This window comes from Ambystoma mexicanum, chromosome 7p (assembly GCF_040938575.1).
Source record: "Ambystoma mexicanum isolate Mex_15411 chromosome 7p, UKY_AmexF1_1, whole genome shotgun sequence".
Classification (NCBI taxonomy): domain Eukaryota; kingdom Metazoa; phylum Chordata; class Amphibia; order Caudata; family Ambystomatidae; genus Ambystoma; species Ambystoma mexicanum.
Window position 1 is genome coordinate 448,902,508 of NC_090939.1, and position 26,090 is coordinate 448,928,597.

Genomic DNA, 26,090 nt, shown 5'->3' on the forward strand with positions numbered 1-26,090 from the left:
ACCGTCCGCGCCCCCGAGTGGGGTCGGCCGTGTGAGGTCGAGAGCCACCGCTCGCAAGAGTAGTCGGCGCGAGTCACGGGAGAGGTCCCGTTCGGACAAGGAGGCTCGTTCTCGCCGTACCCGTTCCAGGTCCAGGTCCCGGTCCTCGACGCGATCGAGACCGTGTGCACCTGTGATGTCTTCGAGGAAGACATCGACGTCTGAGGCGTCGAGGGCGTCGACAGGCTTTCTCGAGGCTCCGGCTCCGAGGAAGTCGTCGAAGCCGTCGACGGTCAGGTCGTCGAGGGACACGCTCGGGGCTCCGGCTTCGAGGGCTGTGTCGACGCCGCCGATACTGGAGGCGCTGCATCTGACGTCGACGCCGATTTCCTCGACGTCGACGCCGATCCTCTCGGCGCCGTTGCCGGTTTTCTCGGCGTCGGCGCCGATTCGCTCGACGCCTTTCGTGTCGGAGGTGCCCCGTGTCTCGGGTGTTCCCCCTAGGAAGGCTCTGGTTAAGAGCAGGCACTCTCGGGTGCCTTTCCACCACTTGGATTATATTTCAGAGGCGGATGAGGATTCAGATGGCCTGGTTCCTAGTCAGGTGCCAGATGACATTGTCTCGGGCCATAGTCAATTTGACGATTTGAGGCAGTCGCTGCATGATGCCAGTGGACTGGACACCTCTCCGGAGGTGGAATTTGGTCGGCCTGAGCCTGGCTCCCATGCCGATTCCTCATACCGGCGCCTTATGGCTAGGGTGTCTGAGTATCTGGGATGGTCTGCTCCCCCAGGGGAGTTTGTGCAGGATGATCTGACGGACATCCTTGATGTTGGTCCCCCAACTGACCCGGTACTGCCGTTCCATATGGCTTTACAGCGTAGGGTGGCGGCGGCTTGGACTGCTCCGGAGAGTCTCCCGGCAGTGGGCAGATCCTTGTCGCGAAAATACCGTCCAGCCAGTGGCGACCCCTGCTACTTGACCAGGCACCCCACTCCGGAAAGTTTGGTGGTGCAGGCGGCCACGGCCCCGGCAAAGCAGGCGTCGTACCCTACCATCCCTCCTGATAGGGACGACAAACGTTTTGATGGCTGGGCGAAGAAGGTGTTTTCTTCTGGTGGTATGGCGCTTCAGGCGGCCAACTCCATTTGTGCCTTGTCGCGTTTCACGCACACTCTGTGGAACTGTGTTGCGTTAGTGGCTGAACATATTCCCGAAGGGGTCGAACGGGATGGTTTCCTTGCTATGGTCCAGGATGGTAAGGATGCCATGTGTGAGTCCGTTCAGTCGGGTTTGGACTTAGCTGAATGCGTCAGTAGGTCCATGGCGGCGAGCACCGTGATACGCAGGTTTGCGTGGTTGCGGAAGTCGGGGTTTGCTCCTGATGTGCAGTCCCGGCTCCTCAACATGCCCTTTGATGGTGAACATCTTTTTGGCAGCAAGGCTGACGAGAGCCTTGAGAGGTTGCAGACCTCAAAAGCTGCAGCGAAGTCGTTGGGCGCTGCAGTTCCCCAACCTCCGCCTTTTCGTCCTAGGGGACAGCAGTGGAGGGGTGGCTCCTTTCGCTATTACTCGTCCTTTGGTAAAGCAAGAGGAGCTGGCAGTCAAAGGGGCCAACGCAGGGGTACCAGAGGTGGACGACAAGGTACCCGTGGTGCCAAGGCCGCTCGGGCAGTTGCCTCTTTGCCCTCAGGTAACGCCGCAGCCGCTCCTACTCAGTCATGAGGCCATGTCCCATGGTTCGCCGGTTGGGGGAAGGCTGGCGCAGCATCTTGTAGAGTGGCGTGCCATTACTTCAGATGTGTGGGTTCTGGAGATCATAACCCACGGCTACTGTCTTCCCTTTCGGCACAGGCCTCGCGACAATCCACCGGGGAACCTCTCTTTGAAGTGTCCGGATCCGCTCCTTGCGCAGGAAATTCAAGCCCTGCTGGAGAAAGGCGCCATAGAACTGGTGCCTGTAGCGGAGAGGAACAAGGGATGGTATTCCCCTTATTTTTTGATTTCGAAGAAAGACGGGGGATTGAGACCCATCATGGACTTGCGCGGTTTGAACAAACTCCTCAGGAAGGACAAGTTCAAGATGGTTACTCTCTCTCAAGTCCTCCAGGCCCTTCAGCTTCAGGACTGGTTGGTGTCACTCGACCTCAAGGATGCTTACTTCCATGTGCCGATCCATCCCAAGCACAAGAAGTACCTGAGGTTCGCGGTTGGCGACTCGCACTTTCAGTTTCGGGTCCTGCCGTTCGGTTTGACCTCCGCCCCGAGGGTTTTCACCAAGCTCATGGTGGTGGTGGCAGCGCATCTCAGGCAAGGGGGGATTCACGTCTACCCCTACCTGGACGATTCGTTGATCAGGGGGAGCTCTCCCGAGCAAGTCCTGGATCATCTGTCCGTCGCCTGCCACTCCCTTCACAGGCTGGGCTTCTCCCTCAATTTAAAGAAGTCCCATTTGACGCCAACACAGAGGCTCCAGTACATCGGAGCAGTGCTCGACACTTCCCTGGGGCAGTGTTTTCCTCCCCAGGTGAGGGCTCTTCACATTCAGCAGATGGTGCACAAGTTTCAGCATGCCCAGACGCTCCCGGCGTTCGAGTTCTTGAGGTTGCTCGGCCTCATGGCATCCTGCATTCTTCTGGTGCCAGAGGCTCGCCTGCGGATGAGATCTTTGCAGTGGGCACTCAAGACGCAATGGTCGCAGTCCTCCGGCAGGATGTCGGACCCGGTTCAGGTGCCGCCCTCGGTCGCCCGGGACCTTCTGTGGTGGGCCGTCGAAGGCAACTTGATGAAGGGGGCTCCATTTTGGCTACCCTGGCCGGAGGTGACGATCGTGTCGGATGCATCCCTCACGGGATGGGGAGCTCATGCCAACGGGCTGACAGTCAGCGGTCGTTGGTCTCCGTCGGAGTCCAGACTCCATATCAATCTGTTGGAGCTGAGGGCCGTCAGGCTAGCCCTGAAGGCTTTTCTGCCGACTGTGCGAGGAAAGACTGTCCTGATCATGACGGACAACACTGTGGCCATGCACTACCTCAACAAAAAGGGGGGGGCAGGGTCACTTCCTCTGTGCAGGGAGGCGATGCAGCTCGAGTTCTGGGCCATCCGGCAGGAAGTTTCGATCTCGGCAGTTCATCTGGCCGGAGACGAAAACGTGACGGCGGACGCTCTGAGCAGGCAGAGCGCGATCTCTCACGAGTGGGAGTTGGCTCAGGAGATTCTCCTGGAGATCTTCGCCCTTTGGGGGACCCCTCAAGTGGATCTCTTCGCCTCCAGTGTCAACCGGAAGTGCGAGAGGTTTTGCTCGCGGGAATTTCCTCCGAAAGGAGCCTTAGGAGACGCGTTTGTGGTGGAGTGGTCATTCCCGCTGCTGTACGCGTTTCCTCCAGTCCCCGTCATCCCGCAAGTGCTGCGGAGGTTACGGAAGTTCGGTTCCCGGATGATCCTCATTGCTCCGGCGTGGGCTCGGAGGACGTGGTACCCGGACCTTCTCGACTTGTCCATCTGCCCTCCACGTCGTCTTCCCTACCGAGACGATCTGCTCTCACGGGAGGGGGGTCAGGTTCTCCATCCAGAGGTCGGATCCCTCAACCTTCACGCTTGGCTTCTGAAAGGTTGAGGTATAAGGATTGGGACCTCCCTGAAGACGTGATGGAGGTGTTGCTTTCGGCCCGAAGGCCCGCAACTAAGTCTCTGTACCGTTGCCGTTGGCGTAAGTTCTGCGACTGGTGCAGAGTTCAGAATGTGGATCCTTTTGCATGTGACATCCCCATGGTTCTGTCCTTTTTGCTTTCTTTGGCCCACAGGGGCTTGCAAGTGGGTACCATTAAAGGTTACCTGGCGGCGCTGTCCATCTTTAAGCGCTCATCTGAAGAATGTTCTTACTTTAAAATCCCTTTAATTTCACAGTTTCTAAAAGGGCTCACTAATGTGTTCCCTCCGTCGCCTTTCCTGGTGCCCGGTTGGGATTTAAACCTTGTTCTTAGGTTTCTTATGGGTGCTCCGTTTGAGCCTTTACATTCTTGCCCTTTGAGGCTGTTGACTTTGAAAACTGTGTTTTTAGTTGCGGTTACTTCCGCTCGCAGAGTGAGTGAGTTACAGGCACTTTCTGTTAAGCCACCCTTCACTGTATTTCACAAGGACAGGGTTGTCCTTCGAGTTCGTCCTTCTTTTCTTCCAAAGGTAGTGACGGAATTTCATTTGGCCCAGAAGATTGTTCTTCCGGCATTCTATCCTCCTCCGCATCCTGGTAAGGAAGAGGAGAGGCTCCATAGGCTTGATCCTAGGAGAGCTTTGAGCTTTTATGTTTCTCGCATGTCCCGGGTCAGAGTGGACGATCAACTCTTTATTGGTTACGCTGGTAAGCGCTTGGGGCAAGCTGTGACGAAACAGTCTTTGTCACGCTGGATTATTTTGGCCATCTCGGAGTGTTACCGCTTGGCGGGTAAGGACCCACCGGCTGGCTTGCGGGCCCATTCTACCAGGGGCGTGGCTGCATCTACTGCCCTGCAGAGGGGTGTTCCTATTCGCAACATCTGTGATGCTGCCACCTGGGCTTCAGTACATACATTTGTACGGCATTATTCCCTCGATTCCATCAGAGGGCAGGATCTGGCCTTTGGCAAGGCGGTCCTTTGCTCTGCTATTTGATTGGCTATTCTAAATTTTGTTTCTAAATTCTTTCCCTCCTCCTTGATTTGGTACTGCTTTGGGAGTCTGTCATAGATATGGAATACGTCGGAGGACCCAATCCCCTCGAAGAACAAGTTACTTTCTTACCTGGTAACGTTCTTTCGATGGGAGGGTCCGACGACGTATTCCATATCGCTCCCACCCTGCCTTCCCCGCTGCAGAATTTCTGTTGCGATTGCAGCTTACGTTCCGCAAGGCTTTGTGTCGGACTGGCAGTTGACTAATGTCACACGTTCTGGGGGAAAAAACTACAACTGAGGCTACTGGCGTCGTGCGTCCTACTTATCACATCGGATGACGTCGGACGTCGGAGGAGGTCCTCGACGGCGGCGCATCGACGTCATCGACGCAGGACGCAGACGCCGAAAAAGTTTCCGAAGCAGCACAGCTGTGGTGATTACATGTCATAGATATGGAATACGTCGTCGGACCCTCCCATCGAAAGAACGTTACCAGGTAAGAAAGTAACTTGTTCGTCTTTGTCCTGCCCTGGGGCAGTCCAGCACCGTAATGCTAGGCAATTCTCCTCTGAACAAGAGTGCCAACAACATCCCCAGACACGTGTTTCGGTCTGGTTGGACCTCGTCAGTAGGGAGGAGCTGTGCCTCTCTAAGAATAGTGAGCAAGGGGTCCACATCTGGATTCCCCTAGTAATTTAGGGTGAGACCCAAAGTTACTTAAATATGCAAATTGACAAGGGGGGTCCTGGGAGTCTCTCTGCCAGACATTAGTCCTGGTTACGAGAGACTTGCCCACTGTATTACATAACAAACTTTTCCTGTAGACAGTCTCTGGGTTGATAGAACACTTTTACCTTTGATTAGAATGGAGTAATGCACACAGGTGCTCCTTGGGAGCAAATGTTTCCTAGGTGACCAATAAATACCTCCTCTTGTCACTAGTCTTTCTTGTGACAGAACACTTTTACCTTTGATAAATCCATAACATTAATGCCCACACGTGCTCCCTGGAAGCAAACGTTTTCCATGTGACAAAATAAATAACTCCTCTTGTCACTAGTCTTTTTTTGTGCCAGAACACTTATGCCCTCAGTATCTCGTTGACACTTCTGGTCATGGACAGTCCCTGAGACTTCCCCCTGTGCCAGGCTACCAACTTAGTCCATCACTGATCTTTCTCTTGATGAAACGGAGGCCGATGACCACCGACTGAATATGCCACACGACCGATAGGGGAGTGACGAAAGCATGTAAAACACAGAAAGCTGATGAAAACAACCTTCCAACTATGCACCACCCTGAAGGGAACACAACTAGTATTGTCCAAGTAACGTTTGGCTAAAACTAATCAATAACACCCGGCCTGTTGGTAGAGCTTGCTCTCACTCCCCGTCCCGTGATGGAAAAGGGGGGAGAACAACCAACCACACCTATAGGCGGGTGGCCTGGAGTGAATGGGGCGGAAGTCCCCGACTCAACAGAGGGCCTCAGTGCCCTCTGGAGAAGTCTCAGCTTCAGTCTGGATTCCTCTCTCCCTCTTCTCTGCCTTACGACCCTCTGTTGGGCTGATATGCCCAACCGGCATTCCCATTTTCGCTCACCAGCAGGGGAGCTCCGTTCAAACCTGAGGTGAAATCGCCTCATACATAGCCCGCTCCCCCTACAGGTAATGCCCACATAAAAAGGGTCCCGTAAAACTACACACCCAAAATCGTGTGGGGAGTGGCGGACACAAAAAAAGGACTACGAAATACCCAGCCTGCTTCTGAATCCTTCACTGAGCCCTTTCTATGCTGAAATCTCCAAGGAAACTGGGTTTACACTAGGTTCTCCTAATTTCCGGTTACTCTTTAAAGGCTCCTAAAAACAACCATGCCTCTGCCCTTTCTTCAACAATAGACCTACATTTAAAATTGTGGGTACACAATCTCAGCACCAGTATCTCACTTGGCAAATCAGAAGCAGTCTGTCTCCACCATTGGTTTCTATGAGGGGTAGATTCCTGGATTGCCACATACAGGTACCAAAGTGCCCCTGGAATATAACCAGCCAAGATTGGTACCCAATGGATTAATTTGTCTAAAGACCATTGCCTGTGACCCTAACTGGTATGTTCGCGGCCCTGAACTCTGACGCAAATCTCTTTACACAAGTCTGTTTATCTGTAAACTGAACATCATTTTAATTTCCTTTTCAGAAAATAAAGTATTTTATTGCCATACAGGTATAGATATTATATATTTTAATATTCTACATTTTACACTGTACCCTTCTCCCCTCCTTAGTTTACTTTACTTGCTTGGCAACTGCTGCCCAAGGTGAGCCAGGGAAAATGTAATGGACACCTGTTATCTAGTTCTTGCTCTGAGCCTCACGCCTCTGGGCATAGTCTCAAATAAACCATCTCAACAATCATATCAAATTGAACATTTCTCATGTGTACGTTATTGCTGCAATTTCCACTGCACAGATCCTACTAACATCAAACTGATTGCTTCTACCTTGGAACACCATATTGCTCCAAAATGAAATGTTCTTACCGACAAACTGTGAGCCATGGGCTGTGGTAATTTAAGTCTCTAACCAAGAAAATGATTTACTCTACAGATTTTTATGGATAAGCAGCCTTTTGTCAGTAACTATTGTTGGCATGCTGAAATCATGAATTAATTGACACTGATAGTTGTGCCTTGACTTAATCTGATCTTTTTTTATCCATCTAGTTGTGTCTTGGATTAACACTGTGCGCTGCCTTCTGGGTAAGTACTTGTTTCCATATGAATTTCAAATGTACCGTATAGACTGTATTGTTTTTTCTTGTTCTTTCACAGGTCTTTTCCTGTATATACCTGTTCTAATGATGAGAGTTTAAAGTAAGTTTTGAGTGTAATACTTCCCACTTTGTGAGTCCCCCAGCCTTTTTGTTGGACTATTGGATTGTTGGTCTAATCCTCCTGAGTCAGTGGGAACCTTTTTCCACACTCATTCTTTTACTCCAACATTGGGAACCCTTTTTACCTCTTTTGGGCAATTTTTAATGGCATTCTGCTTCCCTCCATGTTTTCTGGCATCTACATGTTGTTATTGCAGCACAGGGCACTTTCTGTGCAGTGCTGTTGGAAGCTCCTTGAGCTTTCCTTTTTACTTTACCTGTGTCAACACATGCTACTAGGGCAGGGAGACATCCTTTTTTGTTCCTCCTGCATTTTATTTTGAGATCAGCACCCTCCACCTTATGTAGAGTGCTGAGGGGAAACATTGTCTCCCTTTTCCCACTGTCCAGTAATGTTTAGTTACTATTACAAGTTCATCTGACAGGCTGGTGGCAGTGTACCTCTTTGCACCACATTTGGTGGATCTGTGTCTCACAGGCTGCCTTCGCAGCTGCAACAGGGACAGCTAGGGTAACTGTTTGCCTAAAATGGTGGGTGTACTTTTTTAAGCCCTGTTCATGACTTGTTCTTACTTGAGCCTTCTTCTACCTGCCTGCCTGGGTATGGGAGGTCTTGAGATGTCTTTTGTCTTTGGCGGGCTTCTATTGGAAAGCCCAACAAGGCTCTTGAGTGTCTGAAAGGACAGGAAATGGGGGAGGTACCCGAAACTCCCTTGGTCCCCTGCAGTGTACCTGCCTGGAACCAGTTTAAGCGTTAATGCCGGCTTTCCCTTGGACTGCCACACCCCAGATTTGCATAAAAAGCCTGTCTTGTAATTGCCAGTTTTCTCGCATAAAAGGGCAGACGTTGTCCTGGAGTTGAATCGGGGAGTCGACCACTGGACGGAAAATCGGAAGAGGTATTTGAAGAAGGATGTCCCAGCAGCTTCCAAGCGATCGCCAGAGCAGTTAATGACTGCTGAAGACCCAATCCTGAATTCAGAGTGACCAGGAATATCTCTTGAAGACTACTTCCTCCCATAGACGGGTGGGACCAACAAGTCTGAAGACTGCATGCATTTTGCACCGTCCCATGAAGAGCTGTGACTTTCCGAGTAGCAAACTCTGAATACCCTGGGACCTTTGCCATTTTGTTGTGCAGCGTTGTGTGAAGCTCTGATCCAGCTGAAATCTCGTGGGCATCCTTCTGGGCATGCAGTAACACTTTCCCACTCCTTGAAGTCCCCTCAGCCAAGTCGAGAACCGACAACCAAAGATCATTCTCCAGGACAACCGTCCCTGAAGGGCTCCAATGCACCAGTGCCGTGAAGATCCTCTCCTGGGCATCCCACTGCTGGGCATGCAACTCCTCAAGTGCATTCGGCTGTTTCCCTCTAAAGTTCCTTCTTTAGCCATGCAGGCCAAGAAACCTGAACCAGGGACAACTACCACCTCACCTTGGGACCAACCTGCTGCACCAAGTTCCTCATTGATACGGTTCTGTTCCAAGCCTAGGTACGTCCCTTGTTGTTGTTGCGTTGCTCAGGTGATCTTGGAAGGCTGCATTTAGGCTGTTACTTGCACCCCCCGCCCCTTCCAGGGAAACCCAGAGTCCCCTTGGGGTGAACAACCCATTGTGCTCTAAATTGCTAAAAGTATTGCCTACCTGCGAACCTGAAGACCTCCTTACAGACTTGTTCTGTGTGCTGCTTACCTACCTCTTTCCTCCTCAGCCCTTGGTCACTGGATCTCCATTGCCCCCTTGACTCTTTGTGACTCATTTAGTATAGGGTAGGACTTCTGAAGAGTGATTAAGACAGAGTTAACTAAAGTTGCCAGAGTTAATCTAAATTTGCTAATTAGTATTAGTTTTAACTAACATTTGTGTTGCTTTACATTTGTGATTTACAGTGTTCTACCTTTTATTCTACTGTGATTTTACTGTGTGGATATACTTGCGTGACTTATTTTCTAAAGCCTTAGTGTACTTAAAAGAAATCACTATTTTTATATAACTGCAAGTGTGTCAGCGTTTCCTTGAACCAATTGCTTGCTCCAAGTACAACAGCCCTTATCCCTGCTAGATTAAGCCTGGCTGTACAGCCATTGCTACCAAACCTTTTGTTAGTTCTGGTTAAACCTAAGGGGTTACAACCCTGTCACCTAAGGTGGGCTTTTCAAAGTTGTGTCACAGACAGTATCTTGTGTAAAACATCCTAACCGGCATGACACATGACAAATTTAGGTTCTACAGGGTTCAAAGTTGTCAAGTTTGTTGAGGACCTAAAGTAGCAGTTTTATAGTAGCTGGGTTTTTATGGGGAGGTTCTTGTGGAGTGGGTCAAGCTTCCGTATGGGTTTGCTTAAGTGTCTGATGTGAAATATAGTTCAGTTGAAAATAATTTCATGTGCCGACTTTGTGGGTTTACGAGTCATTCGCTTTTAATTAACCAAGTAAAAATGGACATGGGAGTGATCTGTTCACTGGTGGGGGTTGAAGGTAAAATGTTCTTTAGTGGCTGTATAACAGTAATGCTGGGTGACATATGTTCGCACGAATATTTGCTTTGTAAAATCTAGGTTACCTATGTTTGTGAGGATAGCTTGTATCCAAAATGGGATATGTTACGGATTAGTGGCGTGGAATTCTTGAGAGAAAACCTTTCCAGAGGAGATTTACATGTTGCATATAATTATAGTTTTTTTGAAAAGTTCTAGTTTGTTTTGGGAGTCGTGGTTTGCATTTAAGGCGATCCTGGTATGAGTGCCATCAAAAATCTTGTCCTCTATGCCATGTTTCATTTCCACAAGACAGTTCTGGAAGATAGTAGGGGTGCAATCTAGGCATTGCTAGGTGGTGGTAAACCGCTGATCTGGCATTTGTTTGTTTAGTATTTATTGTGCGTGCCAGACACAGGAAAGTAAGAAGTCATACAGCTTGGTGCAAAGTTACAAAGGTTACAAGGTATCAACAAAAAACATGTGATCAAACAGTCCATGGTAAAGGTACATGCGATGACCAATGGACGGGCATAAACTTTAAAGTAAGGAAAGAGCAAACAGTTATATACAGGAGGATCATCAGTAATATACATGTAGGATCAGATTTGTACGTTCATTTATCATCCTTCTCTATTAGCCATTTAATTGGGTTTTGCTTAAATTTGGTGAAGGTTTGCTCCATTCTCAATGTGGTGGGTAGTTCATTCCACAGTTGGGCTGCTTTGACTGGAAAACTAGAGCCACCAATGGTGGAGAGTTTGAAGCGGGGCACCTGCAGGCGATAGGAATTCGCTAGTCTCGTCGGTCTGGTGGATTATATTCTAGAGAATCTGCTAGGTATTGTGGGGCTTTCTTGTTGAGACATTTGTGGGTGAGGGACGCAGTCTTAAGTCCGATTTTTTTTTTTTTTTTTCATAAGTGGAAAGCCATTTATATTTCCTTCTTGTCTCTGAGATGTGTTCTTTTTTGGAGATGTTCAGTGCGGATCTAAGAGCATTGTTTTGAAGTATCTGTATTTTGTTGATAGTAGCATCTAATTTGGAGAGGATCAGGGCTCTAGCTAAGATCATGCAGCTGTTAGTGGATAGGAATTGTTTGCCCGGTCTAATGAGTTTGCATGTATAAGCTGTGGAGGAGGCTAGGGTATTTACCTGTTTGGTAAATGATAGAGTGGAGTCTAAATAGAGGCCTAGCGTTTTTACTTCCTTAGCGACTTTAATGAGGTTCTCATCACTGATGAAGGATGAGTAATCCGCACCAAGTCTGTTGAGAAGAGGTATGGTTCTTAGGATGAGAAGCTCTGTTTTATCATCGTTCAGGCAGAGGCCATGAGTGGCCATCCATGCCTGAACGATGCTGTAGATTCTGTTCAACATTACTAAGTCCTTGCCATAGTCCCCAGTGAGTGGAAAGAGGATCTGGGTATCCTCTGCATAATTAGTGTAAGTGATACCCAGATGGTCCAAGTCATAAAACGGAGGCTTGGTGAAGATGTTATATAGTGTTGGTGAAACACAGGAGCCCTGGGGCAGCCCGCAAGTGATTGGGATAGGCCCACTGCTGCAGATGGTGAGAAGACCCTTATGGTTCGGTCACTAAGGTATGATATGATATGATATGGTATTTGTAACGCGCCTATACACAGGTGTTTCAAGGCGCGACGAGGCAGGGAGGGGAGGGACAAGGGGAGACAGACAACGATCCTACTAGGCCAGGTGTCATTCAGATCGCGCAAGTGCAGGGGTGGGGGAGGGGGAAAAGTGCAGGGGGAAGGAGAGGGGGGGAAGTGCAGTACAAGGTAAGTGGCGTAAAGTAATAAATAAATAAATAGGGCCAGCTGATGGCAAGTGCGAGGTAAGTGCAGAGCAAGTGCTGGAGAAGGGGGGGGGGCTGTAGGGATACAGAGACAGTCCCGCAGTGCAAAGGGGTTCCAGGGCATCAGTGCAAGTGGAGAGTGACTGGGCCCAGGACCGAGGCCTTTTAGAGTGGTCCAGTTGCAGGATCAGTGCAGTTTCAGTGAAGAATTAATTAGCTGTTCAGCAGGGGAGAGGGAGAGAGAAAGCAGAAGCAAAGAGGAAGGTTTTGAGGTGCTTCCGGAACCGGTGATGGTTCTCCTCAAGTTTCAGGGAGGCAGGAAGGCTGTTCCAGAGGGAGGCCCCTGCCGCGGAGAGAGATCTACCCCGAGCTCGATGCTTCGAGAAGCGGCTAACCCTGAGGGAATTGGAGGCGGATGAGCGAAGGGCTCGGGAAGGAAGATATTTGGGAAGAGAGAGTTGAAGGTATTTAGGACCCAGGCCCCAGAAGGCCTTGTGGACAATGCAGAGGGTTTTGAACTTTATCCTCGCAGCCACTGGGAGCCAGTGTAGAGATTTCAGTCCTGGAGAGATACGGTCCCTGGGCTTGAGGCCAAGGACAAGTCTCGCAGTTCTGTTCTGGATGAGTTGCAGAGGGCGGAGAGTGGAGGCAGGCAGGTTAAGATAGAGGCTGTTACAGTAGTCCAGCTTCGAGAGAACCAGGGCTCGGGAGACAGTGAGCTTCTGGGGGAAGGAGAGGAAGAGAAGAATACCTCTGAGGAGGTAATGATTATATCCACACTATTGCCTCAATGGAGAAGTGGGCGGCTGAATCCAGGTTTCTACATAAGACTTTGTGATCCACTAAGTCAAAGGCCGCTGATAGGTCGAGTAGGAGATTATTTAACATTTCTTTGAAGGTGTTCATGAAGTGCTTAGAGGTGCCTGCATGGCAGCAGGATATAAAGAGTGAAGGGGAACTTGGACTATGTTCTGGTGTGGGTATTTAGCACCGTTGCATTATGGGGGTATTTTATTGACTTTGGTGTGCAAGGCGCCCTTGCCGTACACTGATGGTGAGGAATCTTCAAAGATGCTTGCGTGGATCTGTGTATTCTGCTCTGCAGATAATCTTTGAATGTTGTTTGTGTGCAAAGCCAGCATGTTTATTTTAACAAATTACTGCAACCCCATTCTCGCGGTTTCTTTACCAGCTATAATATACTGACTGGTTATGAGTCTTTTCCCAGCGTGAACATGTAATAGGCCTCCAAGGAATCCAACCATTTAACTGGATCAAAACATGTAGGAAAAGAGTTACTTTGTCAAAAGCGTATGTGTTAGGATTGTGAGAGGGGGTCTTTTCACTCCCAGATTTGCATTGTTACAGTTGCCATGCTTTGACTAACAGGAGATAACCGTTCTCAAGAGACGAGCAGGGTGGGGTGTAGAACACAACTATGGGACCCCAAATATTTTTAAAGAAATCGGACTTAACTGTCTAGAAGTGTTAATGCATGCGTGGCACGATATTCAGATGAGATACAAACTCACCAATGTGCTTACCCCTATTTAGTCTTAAGTAAATGTTTTGATGGCATAGTGTTTGGTGTACTAGAAGAGCTAAATTTGTCCCACATAGGCCAATTCATGTCTAAAGGTGTCATCATGTCTTTCAATCGAATGGTTAGTCCTTTTAACTTTGCACAGGCAGATTTTAAACATTTTCTTCCTAGCAGGCACTTTTTTAATTGTCCGGCTTTTGTCTGAAATCAATAGTTATGCAGTTTTTCTCCCCATACGGTGGAGGCTAAAGGCTCAATCTCACTTTTTGTAACGGCTGTTTGGTTGGAATACTTAGGAGGAGGATACCGTGGTAAAGCAAGGGCTTCCATAGGTGGGAGAAGACGACCCCGTAATTCTGCCACAGTCCGGCTTAGGCATGACACAGAGGATCGTCCTACTGGTAAACCAGAGACGCCACCAATGCATTTTTTAAAATTTTGTTGCCACTATATGCCCCAATTAAACAATGGAGTACCGCGTGGCAATATCATTGTTCTAGATCTGTGGAAAACCAGGCAAATTTTATGTATATGTTTATAACCCCCCCCCAATCTCCCCAGTTTTGCAAGAATTTTGGGGAGATATTTTTAGGAAACTTGCAATGGTAATTTGTCAGCACTTAGTCATACCCACGCAGCTATCCAGTGAGGGGCCTGATATACTTGGTGAGAGGGAGAGTATTTGTGTCAGGGGATCCCGTTGGCTCGGTTAGCAGTTGCCAAAGAGATGAGAGGCACAATGGGGTGGTAAACCAATTATTGTCTGGAAAAGCGTGTCCAGCTTTGGCACTTTGATTAGATCTGGGGTCAACGGGGGACTGTTTTAGAGCAGTACAGTGTAAAGCCTGGACCGTGGAATAAAGGCAGGTCTTGAACGTGCTTATTTACGCATTCATAATCTATAATCCTTAATTGAACAGTCACATATTGGTATTGTAAATTATAAACCCTTGTTGTGATTTCATGCTTTCTTTCACTTGCTTTAACTTTATTGTAGTGTAATACGTTTATCATAGGATGGTTTAAAATGGAGGTGTTTTAAATGAAAAATTGCAGGATGGATACATGGTTTGGTTTTAGATTTCCCAATTGTAAATTAAGTTGGCGAAAAACACTGAAGCCTTTTTTCTGTTTCGCAATGTCGGCCTAATGGATTTATTACAAAAATGTAAAATAAAAAGAGGAGTTGCCCTTTAAGCAGTGGTAGCCCTTTTTCAATTGCCAGCTTGTGGTGCCACGTCTCACTCTTGTACAAAATTCTAACTATAATCTTTTTATTTTCTTTCTTCTAGTGGAAAAACAAAGGGCTTGCACTGATATTCTGCCTTCTTCAATTTCTTGCCATGGCCTGGTATGTACTACTTTAAATAAAATGCTTAATACAATTGCTCTCTACTAATAATTTGTGTGCAAAATTAAAATAAATGTGTGGGTGTGTAAGATTTCGAAGTGCAAAGGAGAAGAGCGTTCAGCACGCAACAAAAACAGTAGCGAACCACTTACCTTCATGCCCCCAGAGCCAGAGTGAGGAGCAGGCCATTCTGATTGCAAAGCCAGAGATAAGTCTCTGTTTTTTTTAAAAACGTATCTTTATTATTTTTTCCTTAGTGAACAGCATATAGTCAACTTGTATTAACATTTCACCCCAACCTCACCACGTCCCCCCCCCCCCCCCCCGGGGACACGTGATATTTATCTCAGAGGGATTAGTCTATGCGTTGAAAACGTCCGAGACCTTAATATTGTGGGGGCACCATTGTTCCATAAAATCCGACTGTAGGCGTTCCATGACACTACCCCATTCTTTGGCGAACCTGTCCTTTGTGCCTTGGATTGTGTGGGTGACTTTTTCCATTGCAAGCTGTGCCCAGACTTTTTGAAGCCATGTGAATACTAGCGGTGTTTCCCTCTTTTTCCAGTTCTGTGCTATTGTTGTCCAAGCCGCTATGAGGAGTCCCACAAAGCTTCTCAGTTGTGCTTTCGTGTATCTTTTTGTAGTGTCGTCTCTTAATCCGCACATCCATACACCGTCACTTATTTGCTCCACGTCTGGGAACATTTTGCCCATTTCTCCCTTAACTTCTTCCCAGAACGGCACTATTCCTTTACAGGCCCACCAGATGTGTTTCCACGTCCCCACCTCTCCGCATTCCCTCCAGCAGAGGTTAGATGTGTTTGGGAACATGGTGTGCAGTCTCTCTGGTGTGTAGTGCCATTGGGTCATTATTTTAGTCCACATTTCTCTCAACTGTACCGATCTTGTCAATTTGGGGATCAGGGCCCATATGTCCTCCCACTGGTTTCTCGTTAGTTCCGTTCCCAGCGTTTTATCCCATTTGCCCATGTATGCCCATTTGATCTCTTCATCTTGCTTATTTATAAAGGTGTATAGTATCGAGATCCATTTCTTTACCCCTGAGTTGGATGTTATGTAGGTCTCAAATGGGGTTAGGGTTCTCGTTGCCGCCTTTACGACTTCGGGGGATTTTAGCCATTGCTTAAGTTGTTCATACCTATATCTGTTTCCTGAGGTTCTATTTGGGAGTGTGAGGCATGATTCGAATGGTCTAATTTCTTTGTTGTGGAACATTTCCCCGATTCTCGTTATGCCCACCTCCTCCCAATCGTCTGATGTACCCTGCTCCGTCCCTGGCGGGAATTGCGGATTCCTCCATATGGGGGTGAATGGGCCTAGCGTGGTGGACATTGCGCCTTTACGTGTTTGGGTGTCCCAGGCCTTCATTGTCGTGCTCAGTATTTCGCTGATCCCTATGTTGGGATGTCTATGCTGTTTCTGTTTCCAGAGTAGTTCCCCTAGAGGGGTTCTAGCCACCGCCCTATCTTGAGCCGCCCATATCTGTTGTGGGTCTTCTCCCAGCCATTCCCGAAGCACCTTTAGTTGGGCCGCTTGGTAATATTTTGGAAATGTGGAAGCGCCATCCCTCACTCCCTTGTTGTCGATGTTAAGACAGCCCTGGACAGTCTTGGAGTTTTCCCCTTCCACACAAAGGTCGAGATCACCCTCAGGAGTGCCCTGAAAAAATAAGTCTCTGTTTTGACACATGAAAATGGTTGGTTATGTGCACAGGCCACACAGCATTCACTGAAATTATTTGAAATAACGTGTGGTAAATTCAGAAGTCCCTCCTAACAATGTAATAAAGATTGCCCACGCTAACAGCTCAGGAAGTCTTCATTCTATTAAAGACAATGAGGCAAGCAATTATGCTTTACTTTCTTTATTTGCTGCCACATCAGCACTTTAAAACTTTAACTTTAATACTGCATATTTGTTTTTTCCAAACTACAGTTATGAAAAACGAAGTGGGCAAGTTTGAAATATTTAGTCCCACACTTCCATGTGTCCCATGCAATCACCAGCGAACTACTAGTCCCATGAGATTTAGGTCTCTGGTAGTCCAGGTCTCTATCCTCTGCACCTGTCAGAGGGCAGCTCCCTGTATAAGAACCCCTCTGCCCAGGTCCTTTCCTCTTTCTTTGTTTGTCCATCTGAACGTATTTGTGCTCCGCCAACGAAGCGATCCTTGGAATTGAACTGGTCAGAATCCTTGGAAACTGTAAACTCTTCGGTCCAATGTGACCAACATGAACTGTCATTCCTCAATTTCTGAGAACTTCTTCATCCAGCAGTCTTTTGCTCATCTCCTGTAAGGAATGGAGAGTAAATCATGAGGGTGGGAATGAGCAACAGTGATACATCGTTATCAACATGACAATCCAAATTGAGAAATTGCTATTCTGGGTGGGATATTATGCTCGCCTCCTTGTCTTTAATAGAATGAAGACTTCCTGAGCTGTTAGCTTGGGCAATCTTTATTCTATGACAAGACAGGAGGCTCGCATTATGCTTGTTCAACGCTGTCCACCACCCTACTTGTTATCTCGGATACAGGCTTAAAATAGGATGTCTTAAAGGTTGACTCAGAGGACCAATCTGATGACTTCATAATGTCTTGTAGCAACACCCCTGTAGTAAAAGCCATTGAAGCCATTGAAGCCATCGCCCCCCTTGCTGAATTCGCGCCAAACAGAGACAAGTCAATACCTGCCCAATGCATTACTTCTCTCACCCATCTAGCAATGGTCGCTGACGCTACTGCATGATAGGGCTTCCTGCGCGCTATGAGTAGCTGGGTCACTCCATGCGGTCTAAGATGCGCTGTTGCTTTCTCATAATCCTTGATACACTGCACTACGCAAAGTTTCTTATTACTTGTGAAGTATGGGTAATCAATTACTCTCGAATCTGTCTTCGTCCTTTTAGTAATGATGAATGATATGCCGCCCGCATAGAATATTTTCCTATCAATCTCGAGGGCTTTGACATCAGACACTCTCCTACAGGCTGTAAGGCAAAGTAGCATGGCTAACTTTCCTGATAACTGTGATCGGGATAAGTTCTCGTTATCTGGCCATCTGAGAAAGAGGCAAAAAAACGTCTCTGATGTCCCATAACACTTTGTACTTGGGCATAGGAGGTCTTTTGTGCTTCATCCCCTTGAGCAACCTCAAGCTTGCCGGGTGTTCGCCCACTGCGCTACCTTCTATTTCCTCATGACCCGCTGAAATGACTGATCTATAAACTCCCACTGTCCTGAAGGCGCCTCCTTCTTGAAATTTGAAAGCTAAGGAGTTGAGAACTTCTACTAAAGGGGCTGAAACGGGATCCAACTCGTGCTCTGAACACCATCTGGACCACCCGTTCCTTGCCGCACTATAGCTCCGAAGGGTGGAAGGCGCCCAGGAGTCTCTGATGCAATCTGCAACGAGTTGTGAAATTCCTGGCAAGTCCCATCTTTTCCTGAAACCCTGCAGGCTATCAAGTGTAACGTGCCCACTGTTACGAGCGGGTCAGCTTGCCCGGACGGGTCGAGAAGAAGGTCCGGCCGATGAGGAACTATCCTCGGAAAATCCATAGAAAGTTCCATCACTACTGGAAACCAAGGCTGTGCCTTCCATAGGGGTAGCACCATCACGAGCTCAGCCTGATCTCTGCGAATCTTCGCTAGTGCCCTCGTGATCATAATGAATGGCGGAAAGGCATAATGTACTGCTCCCGTCCATGGTTACAGGAAGGCATCTGTGCCCGCTGCATCCTGGTCTATCCTCCAGCTGAAGTACTCTCGAGTCTGGGCATTCAGTCTGGACGCAAACAGATCTATGTGCAGGGGACCCCAGAGTTCCTGTAACCGCTGGAAAATCTGAGGATGTAACTTCCAATCGCTGGAGTCCACTAGATAACGTGAATTCCAGTCTGCCACTTCGTTCTGTTTCCCTGGTAAATATTCCGCAGACACGGATATCTTGTTCTGAAGACAGTAATGCCAGAAATTCTTCGCTAACTCTGCTAGCATTCTGGATTTTGTTCCTCCTAACTTGTTTACATATCGTACTGCGGAGATGTTGTCCATCTTGAGCAGTACACAGCATTTTACCTTGTCTTTCGTAAAAGCGTGCACTGCGAAAGAGCCCGCTAACAACTCGAGACAGTTTGTATGGAGATGTACCTCTTCTTCTGACCATTTCCCTCCTGTCTGAACGTGCTCTCATCTGGCTCCCCAGCCTGATCTGCTCGCATCTGATTCTATTATCAGATCTGGGGCATCGCCAAAAATGGCGCGACCGTTCCAGGCTTCCATATTTTCCAGCCACCAGTTGAGTTCTGTGAGGGCTTTGTGATCTAGAGTTACTAATTGATAGTAATGAAGGCCTCCTTGTAGATGTTTTATTTTGAGCCTCTGAAGTGCTCGGTAATGAAGAGGTCCCAGAAAAATCGCCTGAATGGAGGCTGCCAGTAGAACTACTATTCTGGCCAGATTGCGAAGGGAGATAGTCTTCTTCACTAGAACCGCTCTGAGCTCTCTTTTGATCGCTCTCACTTTGTGTCCCGGGAGCTCGAGAGATGCTTTTACTGAATCTATTGTAAAACCCAGGAATTCTATCCTCTGGACAGGAAGAAGCTGAGATTTGTCTAGGTTCACTAGAAACCCTATAGAAGTCAGGAGCGAGAAAACCCATTGGACTTTGTTTATTAGAGTTGCCTTCTCTGGTCCAAAGGCGAGAATGTCGTCTAGGTAGATAATGATACGAATTCCCCTTTCTCTGATGGCTGCTGCCACTGGTTTCATGAGCTTGGTGAAAGCCCAAGGAGCGGAAGAGAGGCTGAATGGAAGACCAGCAAATCGCCATACTTCTCCCTTCCATCGGAAGCAAAGATATTTCCGAAAAGCTGTCGCTATCGGAATCGTCAAGTATGCGTCCTTGAGGTCTAAGCGAGCTAGCCAGTTTCTGGAACGCAGAAGGTCTCGGGGAAGATGAATCCCCTCCATTTTGAAATGGTTGTATTCCACCCATTTGTTTAAGTCTTTCAGATTGATTACTGGCCTCATCTTGTCCCCTCTGTGAACTAGAAACATGTTGCTGAGGAACCCGGGATCTCCCTGGTATTCGCGCTCTATTGCGTTTTTGCTTTCTAATTTGCAGAGTCCGCTGTGCAGGAGCGCTGCTTCCTCTTGCGCCATAAATATGGGGCGAGGCTCTGTTATCTGTAATGGTGTTCCTATAAACTTTATATGTAGACCCGCTACTGCTTGCAGCACCCATGCATCGCTTGATAAAGCTTGCCATTTGCTCAGGTAGTGGAGGGTTCTTCCTCCCACACGCCAGCTTGCAGTACTCCCCGCCTGCTAGGTCTGGTTGCCTGTAAGATCCTCTTCCTCTGCGACCTCTAGGGAATCTCGATCTAGCCGGGAAGAAGGAGTCTTGCTGTCTAGAGTCCCAGTACTGGGCGCGTTGATTTTGGGGCCTTCGCTGAAAGTTGTAGTGACCGGACGAACGACCCCTATGTCGTCCGGTCCTGGCAAAAACTTGCCCCGTAAAGATCTTCCTGATGGAACTCTGGGCCCTTTCTAGTGCGGAGAAAGTTGTGACGAATTGTGACATTTCTTTCGTGAACGCCTCTCCAAACAGGCCTTTGGCGCCTTCACCTGCTTCATATGTGGCTAGATCGCTCCACTTGTCTATTTTCAACAATATTCCTCTTCTCCTTTCTGAGGATAAGGCACAATTGGCGTTGCCTAAGAGGCATACAGCTCGCTGAGCCCAGTTGCCTAGGATGGTCGTGTCTACTGGAGTACCTGTATCTTTCGCTTTCTCAGCGAGGTCCATAATTTTGGCTAATGGACCTGATATGTCTAGGAGCTTGTCCTGACATCCCCTCCAGGCGCGGTCTACTCCTTTCCTGACGTCTCGGGATGCTTTGGTTACAAAAGTGACCATCTTGGGGTCTAGGTCTGGCGTCTCTGCCAGTTTATTCGGCAGCTCTGGGGCACACAGATCTCATTCTTGATCTCACTTTCCTCTCCAGGGGCTTTCTAATATGCTGGGCCATGTATAGTGCCACTCTGGGAGATGGCACGCATTCTGACGACTTGGGGTGTCGGATGGCCTCAGGGTCGAATATGTCTGCCGTGTTGTTGATGGTTTGGGGGTCTTCTACATCTTTATTGATGTCCTCCTCCTCACCCCCTTCATCATCGGGCGAATAGCCCTCGTCATAATCCCCTAAATTGTACACCCCTGGGGAAGGGGACTATCCTGGCCATCTCTATTCTTTGCAAAAACAAAGAGGTGATGGCTGGAAGGTTTAGAATGAATCTTAACCACTGGCGTTGCTCTGGGCAACCCTCCAGACCACCGTTCTTCGCCTGCCAAGCCATTACAGAAGGGAAAAGACCATATGCAAATCAGGCTTGGCCCCACCCCAAAAGGGGCAGTCCAGCCCGAACTGCTAGGTCACATTCCCTCTGCACGAGACCACAAGCATCCCCAAACATGTTTCGCCCTTGTTGGGGCTCATCAGTGAGGAGTAGCTTGGGTCTCTAGGCCCAGCAGGCACGGGACCCACGTCTGGGCATACCCGTCCCACTCGGGGTGACACAGCAAAAACAAAGAGGTGATGGCTGGAAGGTTTAGAATGAATCTTAACCACTGGCGTTGCTCTGGGCAACCCTCCAGACCACCGTTCTTCGCCTGCCAAGCCATTACAGAAGGGAAAAGACCATATGCAAATCAGGCTTGGCCCCACCCCAAAAGGGGCAGTCCAGCCCGAACTGCTAGGTCACATTCCCTCTGCACGAGACCACAAGCATCCCCAAACATGTTTCGCCCTTGTTGGGGCTCATCAGTGAGGAGTAGCTTGGGTCTCTAGGCCCAGCAGGCACGGGACCCACGTCTGGGCATACCCGTCCCACTCGGGGTGACACAGCAAAAACAAAGAGGTGATGGCTGGAAGGTTTAGAATGAATCTTAACCACTGGCGTTGCTCTGGGCAACCCTCCAGACCACCGTTCTTCGCCTGCCAAGCCATTACAGAAGGGAAAATAATAATGGCTTGGCAGGCGAAGAACGATGGTCTGGAGGGTTGCCCAGAGCAATGCCAGAGGTTGAGATTTATTCTAAACCTTCCAACCATCACCTCTTTTGTTTTGCTTTTGTCACCCCGAGTGGGACGGGTATGCCCAGATGTGGGTCCCGTGCCTGCTGGGCCTAGAGACCCAAGCTACTCCTCACTGATGATGCCCAACAAGGTTGAAACATGTCTGGGGATGCTTGAGGTCTCGTGCAGAAGGGATGTGACCTAGCAGTTCGGGCTGGACTACCCCTTTGGGGGTGGGACCAAGCCTGATTTGCATGTGGTCTTTCCCCTTTTGTAATGGCTTGGCAGGCGAAGAACGATGGTCTGGAGGGTTGCCCAGAGCAATGCCAGAGGTTGAGATTTATTCTAAACCTTCCAACCATCACCTCTTTTGTTTTGCTTTTGTCACCCCGAGTGGGACGGGTATGCCCAGACGTGGGTCCCGTGCCTGCTGGGCCTAGAGACCCAAGCTACTCCTCACTGATGATGCCCAACAAGGTTGAAACATGTCTGGGGATGCTTGAGGTCTCGTGCAGAAGGGATGTGACCTAGCAGTTCGGGCTGGACTACCCCTTTGGGGGTGGGACCAAGCCTGATTTGCATGTGGTCTTTCCCCTTTTGTAATGGCTTGGCAGGCGAAGAACGATGGTCTGGAGGGTTGCCCAGAGCAATGCCAGAGGTTGAGATTTATTCTAAACCTTCCAACCATCACCTCTTTTGTTTTGCATCTCTATTCTTTGCCAGAAAGGCTTCTTTAAGCCTGGCGACAGGTGGCAAGGGCAGGAGCCCCCACCAAAAGCCACAGCAGCACCCCAGAGGACCAACGCACCTTCTGCAGGGACTGAAGCCACTGCTCGCAGAGTCACAGCTTCTCCTTTCTGTTGCCCTTGATGCCTAATCCACTTATAGGGTAACGATTTACCCATTTCATGCCCATTTTCACCTTTTGGCGTCCCGATCCCTGCGCCTGCATCAGCACCGACAATAATTTGCAAAAAGAAAATGTCGGGCGCGATAGCAAGGCTGGCGTCCATCTGGTTGCCTAGCAACCTTTGTTTGAAAAGAAGCAGGCATCCACCGGCAGGCAGAAGAGCCGGCCCACCAAGGCCATCTAAGGCCCTGTTTTGCCCCTGTTTGGCGCGTGGTTGCACAAATTCGCGGCTGAACTTATCAACGAGTAAGGTATGTGTACATAACACTGCTTGCCCACTCATAAACTCTATCTGCCAGATCCGGTGACCTACACTACGTCCTAAACCCATTGTCTACTGGGAGTGAGTAGTGCATAGCTTCAATGCAAGGCTTCCGCTCATGCCACCAAACACTGCTCCCAATTGCCTAACATTATGTTCCACTGAACGGCCACTCTTTATCTGACGGTCACGTGACACCCGATGCCGTCATTTCACTGCTTCAGCCTTGGCTAGCCACTTACCTCTGAGGTTGCACCAATTCGCCCTGATTTGCTCCCTGTTCTGCTAAGAGACTAATCGGGTTACTGTCAGGCGAGAGCCGGCTTGCATCTGTACTACCACTTGTTTCCCACCTGCACTACCATTTTATAATTGTACTCAAGTTCATGTATTGCCACTTGATATCTATACCTAGCCACCAGCTATACCTAGCCACCAGCTGCATCACCATGTATCAGTACACCTATTGTATTGCCTTCAACAGTTGCACATGCATTATGCTGCATTTGATAGCTGCACTTAGCCTGTTACTGCATCGCCATTTGATAGCTGCATTTAACCTGCTTCTGCACCATCATCTGATAACTCCTGAACCGTCGCACGTGCCCTCAATGTTATGTGAATAGCTAACCTCGGCCAGGCTTTACAGCCGCCCAGCTGGTACCCCCTCTGCCCATATCTAGTGTACTAGCCTGCCTGTCTGTACGTCTTGCCATTCAGCATACCAAGCTGCTAGCCCCTGTACTGGCACCCTGACTGATCCGAACAAAATGTATTTTAGCAGTAGCAAGGCCCCAATTTATTTGTGATATTATCTTGCAACTGTACCACGTACTTCCCTCAGTCGGCGCTGCTGCTCTCACTCACATGCTCATTCTGATGCTCTTATTCTGCTTGCATTACTCATCTACCCGATCTATTTGAAAATGCCTCTGAGCTGTGCAATTGTACGCCTTTATTAGCCTACTTTTACAACTGCCTTTTGTTACACTCACATATCAAATTGTATGGAATGTACTCCTATCTGGTTTCGTACATTTTCTAACCGTTCTCCTACAATCTGCCATACATTACATTAGTGCCCTCTGCACTTTGATTGTAACTGCCCGCAAGCGCTGGTGATTTTTGCCACCATGCACCAGTCTCCAACTGTCGCTCACTCCTTCAAGTCACCTTTCCAAAAGTTATTTACTCTAGCCCTGGTTAGCACACTGTACTTTACTGTTCACCCAGTGCCCACATGCAAACACATCACGACTTTGTTACCACACTCACATCACCATAACACTACAACTATGCCTACGTCTACTCATAACACCAATCCATACCTAAACAACCCAGCCCTATGGCTCCCAACATTTTGCATCTAAACCCACTCCTTTCCAACCATGCTTACTTTCCATGAGAAACGCCAGACTTGGCACTAGATTCACTCACGCCTCCTACCACCATTTGACTTGCTTCCGCCTAAATAAACACCCACAACCTATTCTCACCAGAACTGCTTCCTCCCCAGACACACCGACTTATCAACCCTGTTGTGAACACTATCAAAGGGGCATTAATTAATGCTAGATCTCTCACAGCCCACGCCCTAGAGGTGGCAGACCTCACCCTAACTCATGACCTGGACTTTATAGCGGTCACGGAAACCTGGCTTCACGCAGCCTCTGGACCTCTACTCTCGCTAGCCATTCCAACAGGCTATAACATCATCAGACATTACGGCAATACTAGCCAATCTAATGGTGGTGGCATTGCCATCATCCACAAAAACTCCCTCAACATCCGTCTCTCCACTGTTCATCAAATCTCATCTATGGAAGCCCTAACAGCCAAACTTGCCCTCACCCCCAACCACACCATCTCACTCCACCTACTCTACAGGACCCCAGGGTCATTATCCACTTTCGCTGAAGACCTATCCAACATTCTGGCAGACAACACCAAATCCAACTCCCAAATTATTGTACTAGGTGACTTTAACCTGGGACTCGCTGACCCTAATGACACGGCTGCCCTGACGATTGACAATCTGCTTACTAACTCAGGAGTTACTCAGCATATCAACTCCTCCACACAAACCAAAGGCAGAATCCTTGATTGCTGACCTCGATTGCGGAATTAATGTGGCAGATCACCAACCTTGCACCTGGACCGATCACCAATTAATCACCTTCAACATCCGCGCCAAAACCATCGGCCCCACCCCAGACGTTGCACCTGCTATTCCCACACAAACTTAACGCAACATAACTTGTGACAAACTCCTCCTGCTCATCTTTCCAGTCCTGAATGAACAAGCGCTATTCTGCACGGACCCTACTGTCCTGGTTGACACCTTCAACCATACTATGCTCAAAGCCCTTGACCTCATTGCCCCATCTAAACTGAGAAAATCTAAACCACGAGCTCATCTAAAATCCTGGTTTACACCACAACTAAGATTCTTTGTAAAGAAAAACGAATTGCCGAATCACATTGGAAGAGTAACCCTACAGAAGTTAATAAATCTAGATACGTTAAATTATAGGAAGCTATACTCCAGGCGAAAAAAGACACTTGCAACAAACACATTGAGCAAGCTAAATGTAATACTAAAGAACTATTCAGAATCGGAAACCCCTGTCACTGCACCTGACACTTCCATCAAAGATAGCACCTGGTGCACTAATATCCAAAATGCTCTCCTGGGTAAGATAGCCACTCTCCAAGTTAAAATGAATGATAAACAAGCTAATCTACAATCCAACTTGCAACCCAACTCTCTCCCAACTATAAACAACTCTATCCCAGATTCATTGACTCCGTTCAGTTCTCACCCCTATCTATCACTGAAGTGGAAAATATCAATAGCCTTAAAGCTTCTAACTGCCAAGGGGACCTCTGCCCAGCGCCCATCATCAAGGAAGCGGCCCACGAGCTAGCTCCATTCATCACTACTCTCATCAATTCCTCCTTCAGCACAGGGACTGTACCAGACAATTTGAAGGATGCCTGGGTTATCCCGCTCCAAAAAAAAAAAACAACCTTGGATGCCAATATACCTGCGAACTACAGGGCCATCACCACGGTGCCGTTCCTACTAAAAATCCTTGAC

At 48.4% G+C, this 26,090-nt stretch overlaps 1 protein-coding gene across 1 annotated transcript in view; it reads left to right on the forward strand.

The window, feature by feature from the left end:
* The window catches only part of SFT2D2 (SFT2 domain containing 2), a 289,529-nt gene that overhangs the window by 200,017 nt on the left and 63,422 nt on the right, over positions 1-26,090 (forward strand). Inside the window, exons 5-6 of the mRNA XM_069636462.1 lie at positions 7,353-7,388; positions 14,653-14,711. Coding sequence (XP_069492563.1) covers positions 7,353-7,388; positions 14,653-14,711 — 95 coding nt within the window. The remainder of the gene's footprint in view (positions 1-7,352; positions 7,389-14,652; positions 14,712-26,090) is intronic.